Source organism: Antedon mediterranea, chromosome 6, assembly GCF_964355755.1.
Source record: "Antedon mediterranea chromosome 6, ecAntMedi1.1, whole genome shotgun sequence".
Classification (NCBI taxonomy): domain Eukaryota; kingdom Metazoa; phylum Echinodermata; class Crinoidea; order Comatulida; family Antedonidae; genus Antedon; species Antedon mediterranea.
The window spans coordinates 21,192,510-21,212,911 of NC_092675.1; the positions used below are offsets into that span (position 1 = coordinate 21,192,510).

Sequence of the window (20,402 nt, forward strand, 5' to 3'; positions counted from 1 at the left end):
ATTGGTGTGGTTTGTTTGGATAGGTGTTGTTATAGTATCGGTAGTCAGGATACGTGCGCCGTATTCTAAACGCCTACGCACTATTCACGCAGCTCACGTACGCCTGAATACCTAATGGATTGACCTATCATATATTTTTTATGACGATCGATGTGATATGATTGAATAATCATGAATAGATCATGCACATTTTTAGCAGTCAATGTTTTTCACTAAGCACTACAAATAAGTCTTAAATTAAACATTGGAACACTTATCTTAATAAAATGATACAATAGGCCTATTATATCGACTACAACCTAGCTAGGCTACTATCAAGAGACCAGTTTTAGTAAAAAATACATAATTTAGTCATATTAAGTAATATTTGATTTATAATTTATTGCATTAGACATCTCAATGATATTTATAATAAATTTACCTATGAAAGACACATTCATCCACTGTACAATTATTGTTACTTGGTTTTATCCGTCCACAAAAAGAATTCATTGTTCCCGCCGACTTATTTATAATTTGACCTTTGAACTTGTTATGGCAGTTAAAATGAATTTCTGTATTTTAAAAAATCTTGGTGCTATAGTATTATACACATAATGCACAAGTCAGAGTGCGTTAGTGGAGATGCAGCGCACTCAACGGTATGTACAATGGTGCGACATGCACTACATTGTGAATACCCACATCTCCACTCCAACATACAAATTTATGTAACCCTATGATTTTTATGAATATATTTTTACCATTTATATCTTTCTTATATCTTTCTGTTTGATTTTTTTCATTTGAATGTATCTGTTTTTACAATGTACTGTATATGAATATAGTTTATAGGTCAGTAGAAAAGAATGCAGCTTAATTGCAACAAAGGTTACCCCAAGTGGGTCATAGTGACAAATGTTTGGGAAGTAAGGAATGTGTTTTGCCAAGTTGCTAGGCAACTAAGGTGATTATCTTCATTTCTGATGATTATACCTCACTTCCACTTGTGCCTGCTCACAAGAAACATCTATACATTTTTAACAACTTTAAAGGAAGTCACTTTTCTATATTTTGGCTCTTTTCTTAGGTAAGAACTATCAATTGTATTATTTTATGTTTAACAAATTTGTTAATATAACTTAATTTGAGATTTAAGCTTATGAAGATTAGGTTTATGCATTATGTTTGCATTGGCTCAATGCTTTAGATTAGTTATGTGATACTTAACTTTTTGATTATATTTTATAACTTTTGTGATACCATTTGCAATTGCGCTTGGTAATTTATGTTACTGTAAAGTAAGGTTCTGCAATCACACATTGTTCTCTCCCGTTTTAAGCTAAAGGGTCTTGAAGTGATTAACTTGCTTTTGCTAATACTTTTAATTGTATGAGTGTATCAGGACGATTCTGGTAAATGTGGGTCATTTACTAGATGGCAGTACACTCTTGGTATTGATTGACCTAGAGACAATTGGAGTGTGATTGTAGAATTGAGACTATTGTATTATACACTTATTTTTGATTTCCGCTTTATGCGACATTTATTTTTATACATTTAATTACCTTTTAGTTTATAATTTAGTTTATTGAATGGATGCGCTGCATTAACCATCCTGAGTTTATAATAGTCAGGTTAATATGTTGATAGACACACGTTTGAATAGCTATTGCTATTATCCATTGAGTTGCAATGTAGTTATATTGGTATCAAGTATTAGCATACTTACCAAACGAAGTACCTCTAACTATATAATGTAACTAATGTTTTAATGAGTAGTGTGAATAATCATATACCAATCAGTGTTAATCGAACCTGGCGGTATTGACGGATTATGTTTTATTTTGTTTAATTGTCTATCATAGCCTAGGTTATTTTGCAAACATTGTGGTATTTTAATTATGTACCAAATGATATTTGATTTAAATTGTTTTATAGTTATATAGTATATGTATATATTTTCTCTTTTCTTAGATGAGAAAACACTACTTTTGAAATTTACGAATCATTATTGCAATTATTACACCATTGGTCGGAACATTTCGTTGATAACATTTACTCTACTGTGGAACCTTTCAAGTCGGAATTGTTTCAACTGAAGACTCAATTTTAATATAAACTTTTAGTTTTGTGGACACTTTAATGTTTTATCTTGTGAATAAATAATATTGGTTATGTAAATTCTGACAAGTTGATGTCAAAGGAATAAATCTACATTTTAATTTATAAGGCGTTTTCCTTGATTTGATTATTTAATACTTCTTGGAAATTTTAGTTTCTTGCTAGAAACTCGGGTTACAAATTGGGGGCTCGTCCGGGAAACGTAATATATATTTTATTACTATTGTGTGTGTGGTTAATCACCATTATTTACGTCTTGTAATTACAGTATTCTGATAAGTAGGTTTTATTTATTTCTAAGTAGTTAAAAAGAGCCAAGATGTCGAAATTAATAGAGTATGCCTTAGAATGGGCTAATCTTGTAGGTTACCCTATTGATAGGTCAATTTTACTGTCTGCGCCTAGAACAACAGTGGCTACTCACAGGCTATATAGAAAGTTGTGTGGTGCTCTGCCAGTCGAAGAGATAAAACGAAGAGATGAAATCGACAAACATGACTTCAAGAAAACTTTTATATTAGCTAGACTGTCATTGAAAACAGCAGATATGAACATTCCAGAAGAATTTGAAATCTCTGAAGAAGATGACACGATTAATTTTACGATTATAGTCAAACGGGTAGAAGAGTTTTCATCATTACTTCCCTCCACGTCACCCCAACCAAGTCATTCAACTCATCACAGTGAATTGCTAAATGTGGCTAGACTGTCAGTAAACTACCGAAAACTTAGAGTATTCTCTGGCCGAACTGACAAAGGGAAAGACGAAGACCCATATCATGTATGGAGGACACAGGCAAAGGCCCTTATTGAAGAATCGGAGACAGAGGTTTCACAAGCTGAAAAGAAAAGGCGACTACGTGAAGCACTCCGTTCTCCAGCGTTGGATGTTATTGATGACCTCCGGCGAGAAAACCCATCAGCTTCAGCAAAAGATTATCTCCAAGCTATGGAGGTAGTGTATGGCTCAACGCTTACAGGTGAAGAATTGTTCCACCAATTCTTTTCGATTGAGCAAAAGACAGGGGAAACGCCATCACATTACCTCACACGACTGCAGGATTCTTTACGACATGTTCTGCAAAAGGGAGGTATATCAGAAGACAGGATGAATGCCGCAATTCTGAAGCAGTTCATAAGGGGCAACATCTTCGAACCATTGCTGTTAGTGGACTTGCGTTTAAGAGAATTACAAGAAGCACCACCAACATATCTTACCCTACTAGGAAAAGTGAGACGATGGGAGGAAGAAACATCAAATAGACAGATGAAGGCTAAAGGGCAAAGCCGCAACGCAGTGGCTGCATCTCATTCAGTCCAAAATAACGATTTGATTGAGCGAATGAGCAGAATTGAGAAAATGTTAAAACAATCGACTCTAGGCAGTACTCATACCCAGCAACAAAGTCAACAATCTCAACCAGAATCAAAACCACATCAACAAAAGACCCAATGGCAAGGTAGGGGACGACGACAACCATCTGACTTCCCTAAATTCTGCTACAACTGCGGCGAAGATGGCCATATTAAACGTAATTGTGCCAAAGAAGTAAATGCTGCATTAGTTAACGAGAAATTGATTAGCCATCTGCACAACCAGGGAAACTCCAACGGACATTTGAAGGGGGGCAGTCAGATGTCAAAGAAGAACGATTAGCTCCAAATTTTACCGATATTCCCAATGGACTGGTGGGGGAGAGTGTGACTGAAGAATGTTTCATTGATGGGTTAAAACATAATTGCCTTTTGGATAGTGGTTCACAAGTCACTACAATTAATAATTCAGTCTTTATGAAGCTTACAAAGACATTGCATCCTTTGTCAGATTTAGTCTTATGGCATGGTGGTGGTGGCAAAATACCATATCTCGGATGGACCAAGGTTAGAATTGCTTTCCCTCAAACTTTTGCTGGCACCAATAAGAATTTTGAAGTTCTAGTTTTAGTCGTTCCAGACACTGAAAATTCACATGAAGTAATTATTGGTACCAACACAGGATTGTTCAATCAACTCCGTCAGGAATGTAAGAAAAGGGCTGGTTCCCAATACCTGAGAAGACTCTTCATTAATACACGTTGTGCAGCTATATATCGCAATGCTGATAACCAAGAGAAAACCATGATTATACGGTCAGCTGGTAGTGAGCTTATTGCTGCTGGTACCACCAAGAGCGTTAAAGCGGTAGTCAGAAAGCCAACCAATGAAGTCACAGTATTGATTGATACAAATAACAAAGTCAATGCACATTTAAATTCAACCATTTGCCTTAAGAAATTACCCAGAGGAAAACGTGTCACTGTAAATATAGATGTTAAAAACAGCAGTTCAAAAGATATTTATGTACATAAAAATAATATACTAGCAGAAGCCACTATCCCTAGCAGCATTACTAACCCTTGTTCAACTAATTCTTCTCAAATCCCAGAGCAATTAAATGACATCAGTAAGTTACCGTTTGAATGGGGATCTGAAGTGCCAGTAGATGTTAAAAGCCGAATGCTTAGCAGGTTCCAGGAAAGGGCTGATGTTTTTGCCAAACATGAATGGGACCTTGGATTGACCTCTAATGCTGAGCATGAAGTCAACTTGAACGACACTACTCCTTTTCGAGAGAGGACACGAAGGGTATCCCCAGGCGACTTAGTTGACTTACAAACACATATTCACGAACTTTTAAGTAATGGAATTATCAAACCATCAAAGAGCAGATATGCCTCACCAATTGTTTTGGTCAGAAAGAAAAATGGCTCCTTACGAATGTGCGTCGATTACAGAAAGTTGAATGCAAGGACTGTGCCAGACCAGTATGTAGTACCCCTGATACAAGATGCTGTCGACTGTCTCAGTGGTTCCAAATGGTTCTCTGTAATTGATCTTAAGTCCGGTTTCTATCAAATTCCTATGCGCGAGAGTGACAAGGAGAAAACCGCCTTCACTTGCCCAATTGGTTTTTATGAATTCGAAAGGATGCCTCAAGGTATTAAAGGTGCACCGTCTACTTTTCAAAGATTAATGGAATCTTGTATGTCCGGCATGAATTTTATTGAAGCATTGGTATACATGGATGACATTATCGTATTTTCTAAGACAGTAGAGGAGATGGAAAATCGTCTCACCAAAGTATTTGATCGCTTAAAAGAGTTTGGCCTCAAGGTTTCTCCAGAGAAGTGCAAGTTCTTTTGCAAATCTGTAACATATCTTGGGCATATAGTAAGCGAAGAGGGAATTCAGACTGATCCTGAAAAGGTTTCAAGCGTTAAAGAGTGGCCTACACCAAAGAATGCTAAGGACTTACGAAGTTTCCTTGGCCTAACAGGTTATTATAGACGATTTGTTGAAGGATACTCGAAAATTGCAGCTCCGCTTCACTCATTAGCCAGTAAATATGCCTTCTCACCTAAGCGTGGTCGAACGTCAAAGAAAGTACGTCATGACGGGTTACAGAAGTCTTCTGAACCATTCTCAAATCAATGGACTGATCTATGTAACCAGGCTTTTAACCAACTTAAGACTAGATTATCATCTGCACCTGTTTTAGCATATGCTGATCTCACCAAGCCATTCCAACTTCATGTCGATGCATGCCGTGATGGTCTTGGAGCAGTTTTATTACAGGAAGTTGACAACAAATTTAAACCTGTAGCATATGCTAGTCGGACAGTGAGCCAGAGTGAGAGAAATTACCCAGCACATAAACTTGAATTCCTGGCATTAAAATGGGCCGTAACTGATAAATTTAAGGATCTTTTGTACCATGCAAAAGGTACCAAGGTAATGACTGACAGTAATCCATTAACATATGTTCTTACTTCAGCTAAATTGGATGCTACAGGTCACCGATGGTTGGCCGCGTTAGCTAACTTTGACTTCTCCATTCAATATAAACCTGGTAGAACTAACCAAGATGCGGATGCATTGTCCCGCAGACCTCTCGCTTCTGATGCTAATGCGGCAGATGAAGTTGATCAGATGAGAATTAAAGAGAATCTACAAACGCGAGTGAGTGAAATCTCACCTAAAGAAGTCATAAATGCGGTATATGGGATACGTTCAGCTGTTACCAATTCAAGTGACACACTACCTTATGCATATTGTCTTGGTGGTAGTAGTCAGTGTATTCCAGAGATGTATAGTAATGAAACATCCCTCACTGATGTTATTAACTGGAATGAAGCACAGGATGCTGATTATGTGTTAAAGGAACTGAAAGAAATGGTAAAATCAGGTCAGAAGCCAAAGATAACAAACAACGCGTCGAAGGAACTTACTCGTTATTGCAGAGAATATGCCAAATTAACATTGAAAGATAATGTACTGTACCGTATTATTACCAGACCTCAAGACGGTAGTAAAATTGAACAACTCCTTTTACCAAAGGCTTACCGAGTGAAGGCTTTGACAATGCTCCATAATGACTTAGGACATCATGGCACTGAACGCACAGTAGCGTTAGTTAGAGAGAGATTCTATTGGCCGAAGATGTCAACAGAGGTGGTAGAGTGGGTCAAGCATTGTGGTCGTTGCCTAGCACGTAAATCTTTGCCTTCAAAAAGTGCACCGCTACACAATATTAAAACAAATGGACCTATGGAGTTGGTCTGTATGGACTTTCTGTCTCTTGAGCCAGATAGCAGTGGTAAGAAGTCGATACTGGTAGTGACCGATCATTTCACCAGGTATGCCCAAGCTTTTCCGACAAAGGACCAAACAGCACTTACAGTTGCGAAGGTATTATGGCAACAATACTTTCAACACTATGGGCTACCAAAAAGGCTCCACTCTGATCAAGGACCAGAATTTGAAAGTAAAGTGATCAAAGAACTCACTGGTCTATTAGGAATTCACAAATCACATACCACTCCTTATCACCCACAAGGAGATCCACAACCTGAGAGATTTAACCGAACTCTATTAAACATGCTGGGAACATTAGAAAATGAAAAGAAAGTAAATTGGAGTAAGCATGTCAGCTCGTTAGTGCATGCATATAATTGCACGAAGCATGACAGTACCGGATTTTCACCCTACTTTCTTATGTTTGGAAGGGAAGCTCGCTTGCCCGTTGATATTTGTTTCGACTTGCACCCTGATGGAAACCAAAATCGTAGTCATAGCAAATATGTGGAAGATCTTCGTCAAGGTCTTGAGAAAGCTTATGATATGGCACGAAATGAGTCAGAAAAGGCTGGGCATGCTAACAAAAGGAGGTACGATAAGAAAGTCCGTATAGCTAATGCAGTTCTGCAACCAGGAGACCGAGTTCTAGTCAGAAACTTAGGACTTAAAGGAAAGAATAAGCTTGCAGACCGTTGGAAACCTGAACCATTTATTATTATAGAGAAATTTGCAGACCTTCCAGTTTACAGACTTAAACCAGAAAAAGGTAATGAACAAGCTAAAACTTTGCATCGGGATCATATTCTTCCTGTTGGTTACATCACAGAAGTGAGACTACCCAGTCCAGTTCCAGAAAAGGCTAGAAGACCAAAAACCCGATCACAAACAAAGAATACAACCGAGAATGAAAATTCTTGTTCCAGTGATGAAGATGATGAATCTGTTGTAGATGTAACTATATCAGTTCCTGTAGATAATGCAAATGATCAGGCCAGTGAAACTGAGCACATTGATGTTCTCAATGCTACTCCTGTACAAAATGATAATTCTGAAATAGAGGATAGCAGCATAGCTGGTTCACTTACACCACCGTATCTACAAGAAACTCCAAGTAGGCCTATAATAGTATCTTCTACATTTCCAAATATGGATGCCTCTGAATACACGCCTAGAACACTTATAAAGAGAATCACAGATTTTAGTAGTGGACAAGAGGAGCAAGTTCAGTGTGAAAACAATACTGAAGTGCCTGTAGAAACTGCAGACACAGCTAGTGGTGATACTAACACAACAACGAGGTCCGAGTCTGATGATGGTAATCAAACAACCAATGAACCAGAAAGTGTTACAGAACAAGGTGACGACATCACTGTAGAAACGGAGGAATACAGCAGGCCAGTCAGAAACCGTCAAGTGCCTCGAAGACTCAACTATGATCATCTTGGAAATCCAACCTGGTATAGCAGAGTAGCCACCAGTCTCTATGGTCTGGCAAATTCTCTAAGTGCGTTAGGGACAACGCAGAGTTCAAGAGGGGAGGTTGTAACCCTATGATTTTTATGAATATATTTTTACCATTTATATCTTTCTTATATCTTTCTGTTTGATTTTTTTCATTTGAATGTATCTGTTTTTACAATGTACTGTATATGAATATAGTTTATAGGTCAGTAGAAAAGAATGCAGCTTAATTGCAACAAAGGTTACCCCAAGTGGGTCATAGTGACAAATGTTTGGGAAGTAAGGAATGTGTTTTGCCAAGTTGCTAGGCAACTAAGGTGATTATCTTCATTTCTGATGATTATACCTCACTTCCACTTGTGCCTGCTCACAAGAAACATCTATACATTTTTAACAACTTTAAAGGAAGTCACTTTTCTATATTTTGGCTCTTTTCTTAGGTAAGAACTATCAATTGTATTATTTTATGTTTAACAAATTTGTTAATATAACTTAATTTGAGATTTAAGCTTATGAAGATTAGGTTTATGCATTATGTTTGCATTGGCTCAATGCTTTAGATTAGTTATGTGATACTTAACTTTTTGATTATATTTTATAACTTTTGTGATACCATTTGCAATTGCGCTTGGTAATTTATGTTACTGTAAAGTAAGGTTCTGCAATCACACATTGTTCTCTCCCGTTTTAAGCTAAAGGGTCTTGAAGTGATTAACTTGCTTTTGCTAATACTTTTAATTGTATGAGTGTATCAGGACGATTCTGGTAAATGTGGGTCATTTACTAGATGGCAGTACACTCTTGGTATTGATTGACCTAGAGACAATTGGAGTGTGATTGTAGAATTGAGACTATTGTATTATACACTTATTTTTGATTTCCGCTTTATGCGACATTTATTTTTATACATTTAATTACCTTTTAGTTTATAATTTAGTTTATTGAATGGATGCGCTGCATTAACCATCCTGAGTTTATAATAGTCAGGTTAATATGTTGATAGACACACGTTTGAATAGCTATTGCTATTATCCATTGAGTTGCAATGTAGTTATATTGGTATCAAGTATTAGCATACTTACCAAACGAAGTACCTCTAACTATATAATGTAACTAATGTTTTAATGAGTAGTGTGAATAATCATATACCAATCAGTGTTAATCGAACCTGGCGGTATTGACGGATTATGTTTTATTTTGTTTAATTGTCTATCATAGCCTAGGTTATTTTGCAAACATTGTGGTATTTTAATTATGTACCAAATGATATTTGATTTAAATTGTTTTATAGTTATATAGTATATGTATATATTTTCTCTTTTCTTAGATGAGAAAACACTACTTTTGAAATTTACGAATCATTATTGCAATTATTACACCATTGGTCGGAACATTTCGTTGATAACATTTACTCTACTGTGGAACCTTTCAAGTCGGAATTGTTTCAACTGAAGACTCAATTTTAATATAAACTTTTAGTTTTGTGGACACTTTAATGTTTTATCTTGTGAATAAATAATATTGGTTATGTAAATTCTGACAAGTTGATGTCAAAGGAATAAATCTACATTTTAATTTATAAGGCGTTTTCCTTGATTTGATTATTTAATACTTCTTGGAAATTTTAGTTTCTTGCTAGAAACTCGGGTTACATTTAGACTTGTGCATTATTTGTGTATTTGAACTAACATGATAGTGAAAAAATAAAGAGCGCACACGTGACTCATTTCAGCACGTCTGATTGGCTTGAACCCATGTTATAAATATATCTATCATCTTTGATTATATGGTAGTCCATGGTAATAATATCATACTCCGGTTTATGTGCTTGTCTTTTTGTTTTCTTCCATTTGTTTTCCACTCTTTCTCTTTATTGTCGAGCGCATAGAGATATTGTTTATTTGCGTTATATAAATCTACCTATTATTATTATTAATCACCATGGGCTATAATTTGAACCACACCCCTGTATCAATTTGAACCACACCCCTGTATCAATTTGAACCACACCCCTGTATCAATTTGAACCACACCCCTGTATCAATTTGAACCACACTACTGTATCAATTTGAACCACACCCCTGTATCAATTTGAACCACACCCCTGTATCAATTTGAACCACACTCCTGTATCAATTTGAACCACACCACTGTATCAATTTGAACCACACCCCTGTATCAATTTGAACCACACCCTTGTATAAATTCAATTATCATTTTTGGCTTATAACATCCCAATTATTCTGAAATTTCAAAGTGTTCGGAATGACACTACCCGTGTGTTGGATGGCGATGCTGGCAGCATAATGACCACACAGAATACACCGGTCATAGTCTTGACCCAACACAATTTGTGACAAAAAACCTGAAAAAAAGGAGAATCAATACTATAGAGTAAAAGATGTATTGTCCCTCTAAACAATTTTTGTTGTTGGATAAGCCAAAAGTTGGATCTAAACAAAATTTATTTACCTAAAAATACAGTAATTTAAGGCAAAAAATGGTCAAATTGCCTGCCTGCCAGCCAATTGATTTTTGGTTGAATTTAACCATTTATTATTTTAAATAAAAAAACATTTATTTTTCCTTTTTTTTCTAGTTAAGTGATTAACTTTATTAAAACTACAAAAAAACCTATTCAAAGTCTGATTTAATTAATCTTCATTTTCATGTTTTAGAGGAAAATACATCTTTAAAGGATTTTATGAACTTTTAAACTATATCAATAAGCAGCATTTCATTTAAGTTTTGTAGTGGACAAAAATCAGGCATGGCTGTAAACAGGTGAACAAGTATGCCATCCAAGCTACAGTGTTACTGTACTAACATTTTAAATAAACACTATTAAATGGCATTTGGAAAAGGTCAGCCAATTATTGGTTCAGCAAGAGAATATTTTAACTTTCAACCATTTTTTAGGATTTTATAAACTTACCCCCAACAAATGCATCTCCGGCCCCACATGTATCTATAATGTGCTCCTTCGGAACTCCAATCACAGGGTATTCAATTGCCTTACCACCTGGAATTGCATGTATTGCATTTTTTTTTAAATTTAACAACAAGAAACTTGCCAATTACAAGATAAATAAACTGTAATTGATTGTGCTTAAACTAAGTCACATTTGAGAAAGTAGAAAGTTACAACCCTGACTAGGTCAGTATTGAACTATACGGAGGAATTACTTTTTCTTGACAGCCTCAACTACGATAATTTATTCATTATTATTTATTACGGAATGCATACCTGTTGCTAATATTGTTGGTTTCTCTCCTTGAGTGATAACAACAATTCGATTCCTTTTTTGGTTAACTTTTGGAAGTTTGCAAACAGTAAGAACACGTTCACTTGGCTTTTCTTTCTGAATATAAATAAAACTACAGTAAGTGTTTTATTTTAAGTTATAGACTGGTAGAGTAAAACCTGCAAAAAACATTAGAAAGTTAAAGCCTACAAATTTTTAGTAGCAGAATACATCCAAAATTGACAAAAATCAGCCTTGATTTATTGAATGTATTTAAAATAAAACCAATTATATTCTTTTTTAATTTATGTGTGTGAGGAAGGAGACATTGATAGTTTAGCCAAAAAACAAACAAAAAATGAAATGTTAAAAAAAGTTATCTTACTTGACAGTCTATCATGTCACAAAATGCTATTAATTCCTGCAAAAATAAAAAAAAATTTAATTAGATTAACATAAATCAAATATTTCAATTTATAGACATATTTATAATTGATTAAAATAATAAATGGTTAATGGTTTAAAAATGATTTTAAAATCTGGCATGCAGCAAACAGCTTAGTAATCAACTGCCATGAACTGTAGAGGGCAGCAAACAGTATAATACAATTATGTTATCAGAAAAATATTAGAAAAGATTAGAGATAGAGAAAGTACTGTACCTTAAGACTACCAAACAAAATGTCAACATATGGTATTAGCTTTAGTAAAAATTGTGAGAACTGAGCACAGATATAAGTAGCAGAGAGATTCAGGCAGAACAGCTTGTCTTTCTCTGCTGCAAAGTGGGCCAAAGCAGTAACTGAATCTGGGCTAGAGGCTACAGCATATCCCTAAAAAAGAAAATGGCATGTTTTGCAAATAATAATTTTTCCTCTGAAAATCAAAATGATGGATGAAAGAAGGCAATTCTAAGTAAAGTGACGATTTATTTTTATTCGATAATTTTGTAAAATAAAATTTGTATGTGTTTGATATTAATAAACCATCAGACATAAGTTCTAATTTATTATGATTTCCTTTATATTAGGTAAATATATCATAGCCTTTAAAAGACACATAGTAATTCTTACTTAGGTTTTCTTGATGAAGTTACAGACACTTTTCCCCGACTCGATAAAAGATAAAAGTTGTTACTGTATTGCGCTTAATAAGGTAAGTATTATCAAAATATAATACTTACAGGTGCGTAGAGAATACTAGCTTTCTCAACATAGCTCCAATGCGCCTGTAGATGATCAAGAGTGTAATGCTTAGCTGCTGAAAAATCAGAACATAATGACCTAAAAAGTATGGAAATATATCAAATAAATCATTAAAATATGGAAAAAAATAAAAAAATTTGCAATTAAATAGCAATAATACATGTAGTAACTATAATCTACATCATTTTTCAGCTTAAATTTTGCTAAAAAAAATCTCTCTCTTGGGACAAAATTTTTAGTAATTGCAAACTTGTGTGATTTCTCAATACTGCCCTCTACTTTTCTTTTAGATTTTCACCCAACAGTTTTTTTTATCAAGAATTTATGTTTATGTCATTTGTCGTATTCGATTGGGAACTTTCGTTGTCAACGTAAAGATTCGTTGAGTACTTTTTGTATTCAAATTGTAAATTTGTGCTCAACAGAAAGTCATTCGAATAGAAAACGTTGACAATGAAAGCTTTTTCGTTAAGAACAATCTCAACGCTCAAAATACTCCGTTAAAGAAGTACTCAACGGAAAAACTGTACTCAACGGTGAAAGTCTAAATCGAATACGACAAATGTCAATCAATCATTAACAAAAAACTAACCTAAATATAACAAAATATAATGACCAATCGAACAATTGTACTTTGGGCACATCTTTTTTTAGTCTTAAACATTAATTGACAAATTAAAATTATCTTTCACCTGTGTTGGTTGGTGATCAAAACTGCACACCTTCCAGTAGGTAGAGTATCATGTTCTTTGTAGACAACCAGAGCGCCTTCTGCTTGCCCTTTTTGCTTTAATATCTCACCAAATTTATCCTTTCCAATACATCCAAATATTGTTGTTGCATGTGGAAGATTTAGTATAAGCTATACAAAGAATTAAAGATTGTTAAATTGACTAACCTTGAGAAAAGAAGTAATACAGTACAAATATTAATAACTATACATTGTAAATAAAAGTAACACATTGTGTAAGACTAACTAACCATGCTGGTAATATTTAATAATAAACAATAATAATAATAGATTTATATAGCACAAATAAACCATGACTCTATGCGCTCGACAATAAAGAGAAAAGAGGGGAAACCAAAAGAAAGAGAACAAAAAGACAAAAACACCAAGCTAGCACCTAAACAGATGGGGTACACCATCACCGCTAACTGGGGATCAGTGCGTAAGTACCCCAGTTAGCATCGGTTAAGTGTTGATCTTTTCAGGGATCCGGTGCCTCCTAGTCTACTTTAGTCAGAAAACAACAACAGGCAAAAAAGATTTATAGATATCTTAACTCTTACGGTAATTTGGAAGATTCAATCAATACCACTTTCACATTTTCTGGCAACTGTGTTTTGTATAGTGTGCGTCCTGGTAATTGTACACTCACAAGTTTTTGATGTGAAAGAGGTATTACAATTTAACTGTAATGGAATTTCTGCGCCCAACCATTCATCCATTCATAGATGTAGTACTGATGAAGAAAGTCTTTCTGATGGTGACTATACTACAGAATGAACCCAAACGTGGCTAATTTTGGCCTTACTAGGAAGTACCAAAAGCAAAACTCCGGAGACACTCCGGAGTTGACACCCCGCTGTTTTGGTGTGAAAGTAAAATCAAGCAACTCCGGAGTTTAAAACTGCGGAGTTGAACAGCTGAACATTCTCCGGAGAGCGAACTGAGGGGACACCCCGGTGTTTTGGTGTGAAAGGTACCAACATCAAAACTCCGGAGTTTTAGGGCAAAAGGTCATCCTCACACGATCACTCATTGCTTTAGTTTTATTTCAAAATACTTTAAATATTTGTACAAAATATACACCGGGTCTAGAAAATAGTAAGTAGTATCAATAAAACATTATATTACTTCTGAGGCTTTTGAAAGTAATTATTAAATTAAAATATTATTAATTAAAATGATTCTAATGATCGTCGCTATGTAAACAAACAAAATAGAGGGCGACATTTACAATTTATTTTATAAACCCCAGGGTTGCTAGGTTGGTGTGAAAGGGGTATGGCCGGAGTTTCTTGACGTTTTGAATGGTCATAAACCCTGGGGTGCCTCCGGAGTTTTGGTATGAAAGGGGTATAGGAAGAGGAGTGGGGAGTGAAAAAGGTAGAATAAATGAAGTTGTTTGCAATGACTTTACATGGCTGACCATGGCTGACCTGGGAAATTCTGATTGAATTCTGTGCAGATCCTCCAGCACTATATTTCACTTCACAATCTTTCTGAAGTACCTCATAGATTAAATTCTGCTCTGTACCAATGTGTATTGAATTGTCCTCTTCAAGGTTAAACCTAGATACAACAAGATGCAATTTATAATTTACTTGCAATTTGAAGAATATCTTGGAGAGATGACAAAGACCTCATGGCATAACGTTTGTTATTACTAATAACTTATTGTATAGGATTTCTGAACATACATTTGTTTTACAGCAATTAAAGAACGTACATATTTTTATTTAGCTACTAAAAAATTAATCAAATTAAAAACAAATCTGAAAGAACTTGTAGAATTAATTAATAAAATAAAACAATTTCACTAAAATAACTACACCTTTTCAAGAAGTCATCTGTGACGTTTGCGATCATATCTAACAAAGGAATACCAAGTGCTGCAATACATCCTTCTTTGCACACTCCAGCGGGTGAAGAAGCTGTCATCATCGTAATTACTTTAAAAAAAGGCCTAGGCCTAGCTAGATAGAGACTAGCCTAGACTAGAAGGCCTAGATTTTGGTGCCTCTAGATAAACTTTAAAAACAGGTCAACCAAATATAAATGGATAGACGTTTTCCGGAGTACTATAAGAAAGTGTTGTGAGAAAATTCTGGTTTAACAAAAAACGCGATGATATAAAAACAGTTATTTTAAAATTAAAAACATGTGGTTAAAAAAGTTTGGAAACTATCGACGATGCATCCAATCATCCAAAACTGATCCAAAACATTGTGCTGCGCCCCCTATAATGATATATATGTAGGAGCTTTTGGTGGGTGAGCAAAAAGTACCGTAGTGAGTTGGAAGAATATTGTTTTATAAAAATATAGAAAAACATTATCTTTTGTGGTACGAATGATAATGAATGCTGCACTGGATTGAAATGGTTCATGAATCGAGTAGCTGGTTATATTAATGACAAGTATATAGACAATAGTGACAGGTATCGACAAAATAATCCCCCAATCCGGATCTACCGTAAATAAGCTCAAACTTCTTTATTCCATTTCATTCACAGTGGTTGAGTTATTTTAATAACAATGAGTATATCCTATTCAAAAATATTCCATTGCAGGTTTTATATATTTGCGTAAGCAGCGTGACGTATTGTTAGCTAACCCTTATTGTTCATCATTTGTTATGTTTTTCTCTCTAAAAACTGAATAACGGGTCGCTTTTTAAAGGTTTACTGGACTTCACTGTTTCTAAAAGGTAGGCAAACGGACATAGCTATTATTTTAACGATTGTATTAACTTCTTTTACAGTTTAAAGAATATGCACTTATAACTAATTACTCATGTACTGCCACTTATAAGTTGGGGTCTGATAGTGCAATCGTATATTCGATTGAATTTCCGGGTGTTTACTGACGTACAGGCGTAGCATGCTAATAGGCCTACTAATATTATGTCGGTATATTATGCCTATCATTTTAGGAATATTTTAACGTAGTCTATGCATAGCTGACAGAAACAATTTGATTTAATCCATCAACACCGTATTTATTCGGAATCAAAATACTAACACAGTATTATTAATATAATTATATGACATTTCCTGTTTTGTATGTATACGTTGTAGATCACTAAACTTCTAATATTTCTAACTCATTATTTACCTCGTGTATGTGGTTCTTGAGGTACGGTGTTCAACACTGTTCCTTCTTCAATATTAATGTACCCTGCATGCAATGTATCCTTTGAAATCCATTTGACAGTATACGCCTCGTGTGTGTTAAATGGTATAACAGGAAAGTGACATTTTAATTAAGAAAGCCCGCCGTTGCATCTAACATAACTTTTCTAATGTCACATGTTTGAAAGCTAAAATCTATAACACCATGCTCAGGTCTTCACAGGATTCCATCCCTTAGAATACATGACGTCCACACGAGGAATGGAAACCCTAACCCCATGATCAATAGTCGTTAAAACAGTTTCTATATAATGATTATGAGTTACAATTTTACCATGGAATTCATGATTTTACTGATTTAAAAATTACGTTTCTCATGACTTTATCCATTATTTTACAATTAGGCCTATATCTCTCATTCCAGACTTCCAAAATGACTGAGAGAAAAGTTGTTCAAGATCTGGACAAGAAAGTTCTAGAGTGTCCAATATGCATGAAGCGATTTTCACAACCACGGGCACTTCCATGTCTGCATACATACTGTCTCGAATGTATAGAAAATTGGGCGGTTGTGAAATGTAAACTTCAATGTCCACTGTGCTCTCGTACGTTCCAGATTCCAGAAGGTGGTGTAGAAAAACTTGCACCAAATACTACCATTAACAGCTTACTTGATTATATCAAGACAATGGAGGAAGAGAAGAGTCCAGAGGAAGAAGAGGAGGACAATGTTTTAGCAGCAGAAGAATCACCGATGTTATTCTGCAGTTGTCGAAAACAACCACCAACCCACCATTGTAAAGAGTGTGAAGAAAACGTATGTATTGAGTGTAAAAAGCAGCACAAATCATCGCGGTTGAAGTCAAAGAAACACACCTTACTGCCACTCAGTGAACTAGTCCAATCGACATCAAACAAAGAAGTTATTAAACCAAAGTTGTGTGACATTCACAAAAATAACACGTTAGAGTTTTTTTGCACAAGTTGTACAAAGTTAGCGTGTAGTCGATGTAAAGAGCAGTTTCATAAGTCAACGACTGAACATTTAGTTGTCTTAGCATCCACGGCGTGTATGGAGCTTAAAGCAGAAGTTCAGGAGTTGGTTCATAAAGGAAAGAAAAGAATTGACGACACACAATCCTATTTACAAACATCTGGCGCAAACACCTCTGGTTTAACGACAACTCGAGATGTATGCAAATTAGGTGTTGACGTTTGGAAAAAAGGTGTCATTGAACAAATAGAATTGTATTGCGAAAATCTGAAGAAGAATATTGATGATGTTGACGAGTTACACAAGTATGCTCTCCATCTCAAAATGCAAAAATCACAGGCATTGCTCTCCGAAATCTCTGGTACAATTGTCACTTTGCAGAGTAAATTTTTACGAAACAGCTTGATGAATGATCTTGAGTCAAATGTAAAGGAAGTCGGTGCGATTCGCAACTATCTGTACAATCTAGAAAAACTAGATCAAGAAGAGATTTCCTCAGATGTGAAGTTTATTCCATCTCGTGAATTTACTGAAGCACTTTGTAATGGAGTTGGAACCATCAACACCGTAGAAGATCTGTACAAAGTGTCAGAAGTTGATAGGTTAACTGAAATCACAGAAGGAGAAACGTTTACGATTGGAGTAGATTGTTTTAAGGGTGATAAGGCATGTGAGTTGGTTGCAACGATACGGGACCCACTAGGTAAAGAGAGAATCCCCAATATTTCGGAACAAAACGGTCGGTACATATTAAGAGGTCAATGCAATATTCCGGGTGAATGGCTGTTAAAAATAACCACTGGTAAAATGCATATTCAAGGGTCTCCGATTGTTATCAAAGTACACCAAGAAGGGCTTAATGTAACCATACCTAACATTTTAGATTACATGGAACATACCAAAGATACTAAAGTGATGAACGTTTGTTGTAGCAAAGAAGGACTGTTACTTGTGACTAGTGCGGGTCGAGATATTCTAAAGTTTAAACCAACGGGTGAGTTTGTCGGTAAGATTGTACTGCAACCTGGAACAAGAGTCAGTGGGTTATGTAATATAAGCGATAGTCTAATGGCGTACAGTAATATGGGAAATAAATGTATTACAACATGTAGCCATGCCTTCAATGAAATATTGTCATTCGGAAAGGGTATCGTTAAACAACCTCGCGGTCTTGCTGTTCGCCGAGATGTCAGTGATCTCTATGCTGCGGATTCTGATGCTCATTGCATATTTCGCTTTGACTACCAAACGGGAAAACTAATCAGTACAATTGGATCAGCTGGCAAAGGTATCGGTCAGATGCTAAACCCTCAGGACGTGTCCATAACCCGCGGTGGTCATCTTCTTATAGTTGATTTTGGAAATCATAGGGTTTCAATGTTAGACACTAAGGACAAGTTTGTAAAAATCATGATTGGTTATGGTCAAGAGGACGGAAAGGTTATAGGTCCATCTGGGATAGTTGTGTGCGAAGACGATAACGTTATTGTATCTAGTAATCATAAATTACAACTGTTTGACCAGAGTGGCAAGTTTCTAAAGAGGATCGATAAAGATGAAGATGGTCTGAATGTTCCAGTGTTCATGAGTTTAATTTCATCAAAGACGTTCGCGGTCGCAAATCACAGAGAAGATAATATCAAGATATATAATTATTAGTATCGGCCATCCAAAGATGTGATGAAAATGTTGTAACATAATTTGAGATACAAAACAGTGTTGTGGGTAACGAGAATATAGCTTATAACTTAACCATAGAAGCCAGCCAGAGGATTGCCTTGCTTAAATTACCTTGACATTGCATTAACAGAATACAGAAATATAATGCATTATAAAGATCAGACATTACCTTGGTAGAAAGAATGTAGCACTCTGCTATTAATTGTAAAAAGAAAAAAAAAGTGTGATTACATATCACTCTCCTCGTTAAGCTTGGTTCCCACTAGAACGTAACGCAAGGACGTAAACGCAACGCAAGCGTTTTAACCAATGACAAGCGAAGTTATAGACAGTTAGCAATCACAAGCGAATAGGCCATCGCTTGTGATTGGTCAATTCATTTGCGTTGCGTTACGTCCTTGCGTTGCGTCGCTAATGGGAACCCCGCTTTAGTAGGAAATATCATAAAAAAGAGTGTTATATTTATAATGTTTTTCTAATTATGTAAAATAATTAAGTACACAGACGTCATGCATGTAACATTACGCTTTAGTCGAAATACAAATTTTCCTTCTTTATTTTTTATTCTGTGCATGTACAAACATTTCATTTGTTTCCGCAATCCAAACGGGTTATTTATTTATTTATTTATTTTATGTCTTTAGGCAATGTGGCCAAGGATTACCAATAGTGAATTAATCACTGTCCTATCAGATAGGTGGTAATCCCCCTGATACAGGGGCTATTGTGTGAACCAGTTCACCGGGGTAACCCCCTACTCTTTTTCGAATAATGAACTGGGTTCTTTAAAGTACACACAGGTTATAACTGTGTACACTGGACCTACGGTTTATAGTCCTTATCCGAGAAGACTTGTTCCACCACCAGAACTAGGAGCGAGTCGGCCTCGAACCCTTGCCGATGTTGTTATTGGCTCTTTAGGTACGGTAAACGGCGCCCCTGCCTTAACCGCTAGGCCATATGACTCGCTCGTTGTAATTGAAAGAGATAAAAAATAAACGAATATATAAATTAAAATTGCAAATATATTAATTGGCTCCCACAACACAAGTTACTTTGCTTCCATAATAGTTTGCCTCTTTATTATATATATTTTATTTATACTCTATATTAATTAATTTGAAAAGAATAAATAAATATTATTTTTTTTAAATTAAAAGCATGAAGTTTCCATTATTTTTCATTTTTTTTCATTTTTTTTCATTTCATTTATTTCAATATCATCATCGCAGCCTTA

The 20,402-nt window shown here is 35.4% G+C and overlaps 3 protein-coding genes and 1 long non-coding RNA gene across 4 annotated transcripts; 3 read left to right on the forward strand and 1 right to left on the reverse strand.

Annotated features, from left to right (window-relative positions):
- Positions 1-780: 780 nt before the first annotated feature.
- LOC140052696 (uncharacterized) lies at positions 781-2,211 on the forward strand. Its single transcript, XR_011845656.1, has 2 exons — positions 781-1,069; positions 1,957-2,211. It is a non-coding gene; the product is annotated as an uncharacterized lncRNA (long non-coding RNA).
- A 211-nt stretch (positions 2,212-2,422) lies between these two features.
- LOC140051728 (paraneoplastic antigen Ma3 homolog) lies at positions 2,423-3,761 on the forward strand. The gene has a single exon (XM_072097023.1). The coding sequence runs from the start codon at positions 2,423-2,425 to the stop codon at positions 3,758-3,760; it is 1,338 nt and encodes a 445-aa protein (XP_071953124.1). The 3' UTR covers position 3,761.
- A 6,173-nt stretch (positions 3,762-9,934) lies between these two features.
- Positions 9,935-15,586, reverse strand: LOC140052695 (uncharacterized). The gene is made up of 9 exons (XM_072098377.1): positions 15,193-15,586; positions 14,798-14,930; positions 13,324-13,493; positions 12,610-12,709; positions 12,089-12,259; positions 11,812-11,847; positions 11,429-11,543; positions 11,117-11,203; positions 9,935-10,546 (listed from the first exon to the last, which is right to left on the reverse strand). Exons 1-9 carry the CDS (start codon positions 15,300-15,302, stop codon positions 10,395-10,397), a joined length of 1,074 nt encoding a protein of 357 aa, XP_071954478.1. The 5' UTR covers positions 15,303-15,586; the 3' UTR covers positions 9,935-10,394.
- A 320-nt stretch (positions 15,587-15,906) lies between these two features.
- Positions 15,907-20,263, forward strand: LOC140051303 (E3 ubiquitin-protein ligase TRIM45-like). The gene is made up of 2 exons (XM_072096470.1): positions 15,907-16,067; positions 16,916-20,263. The coding sequence occupies exon 2, from the start codon at positions 16,925-16,927 to the stop codon at positions 19,142-19,144; it is 2,220 nt and encodes a 739-aa protein (XP_071952571.1). The 5' UTR covers positions 15,907-16,067; positions 16,916-16,924; the 3' UTR covers positions 19,145-20,263.
- Positions 20,264-20,402: the final 139 nt, after the last annotated feature.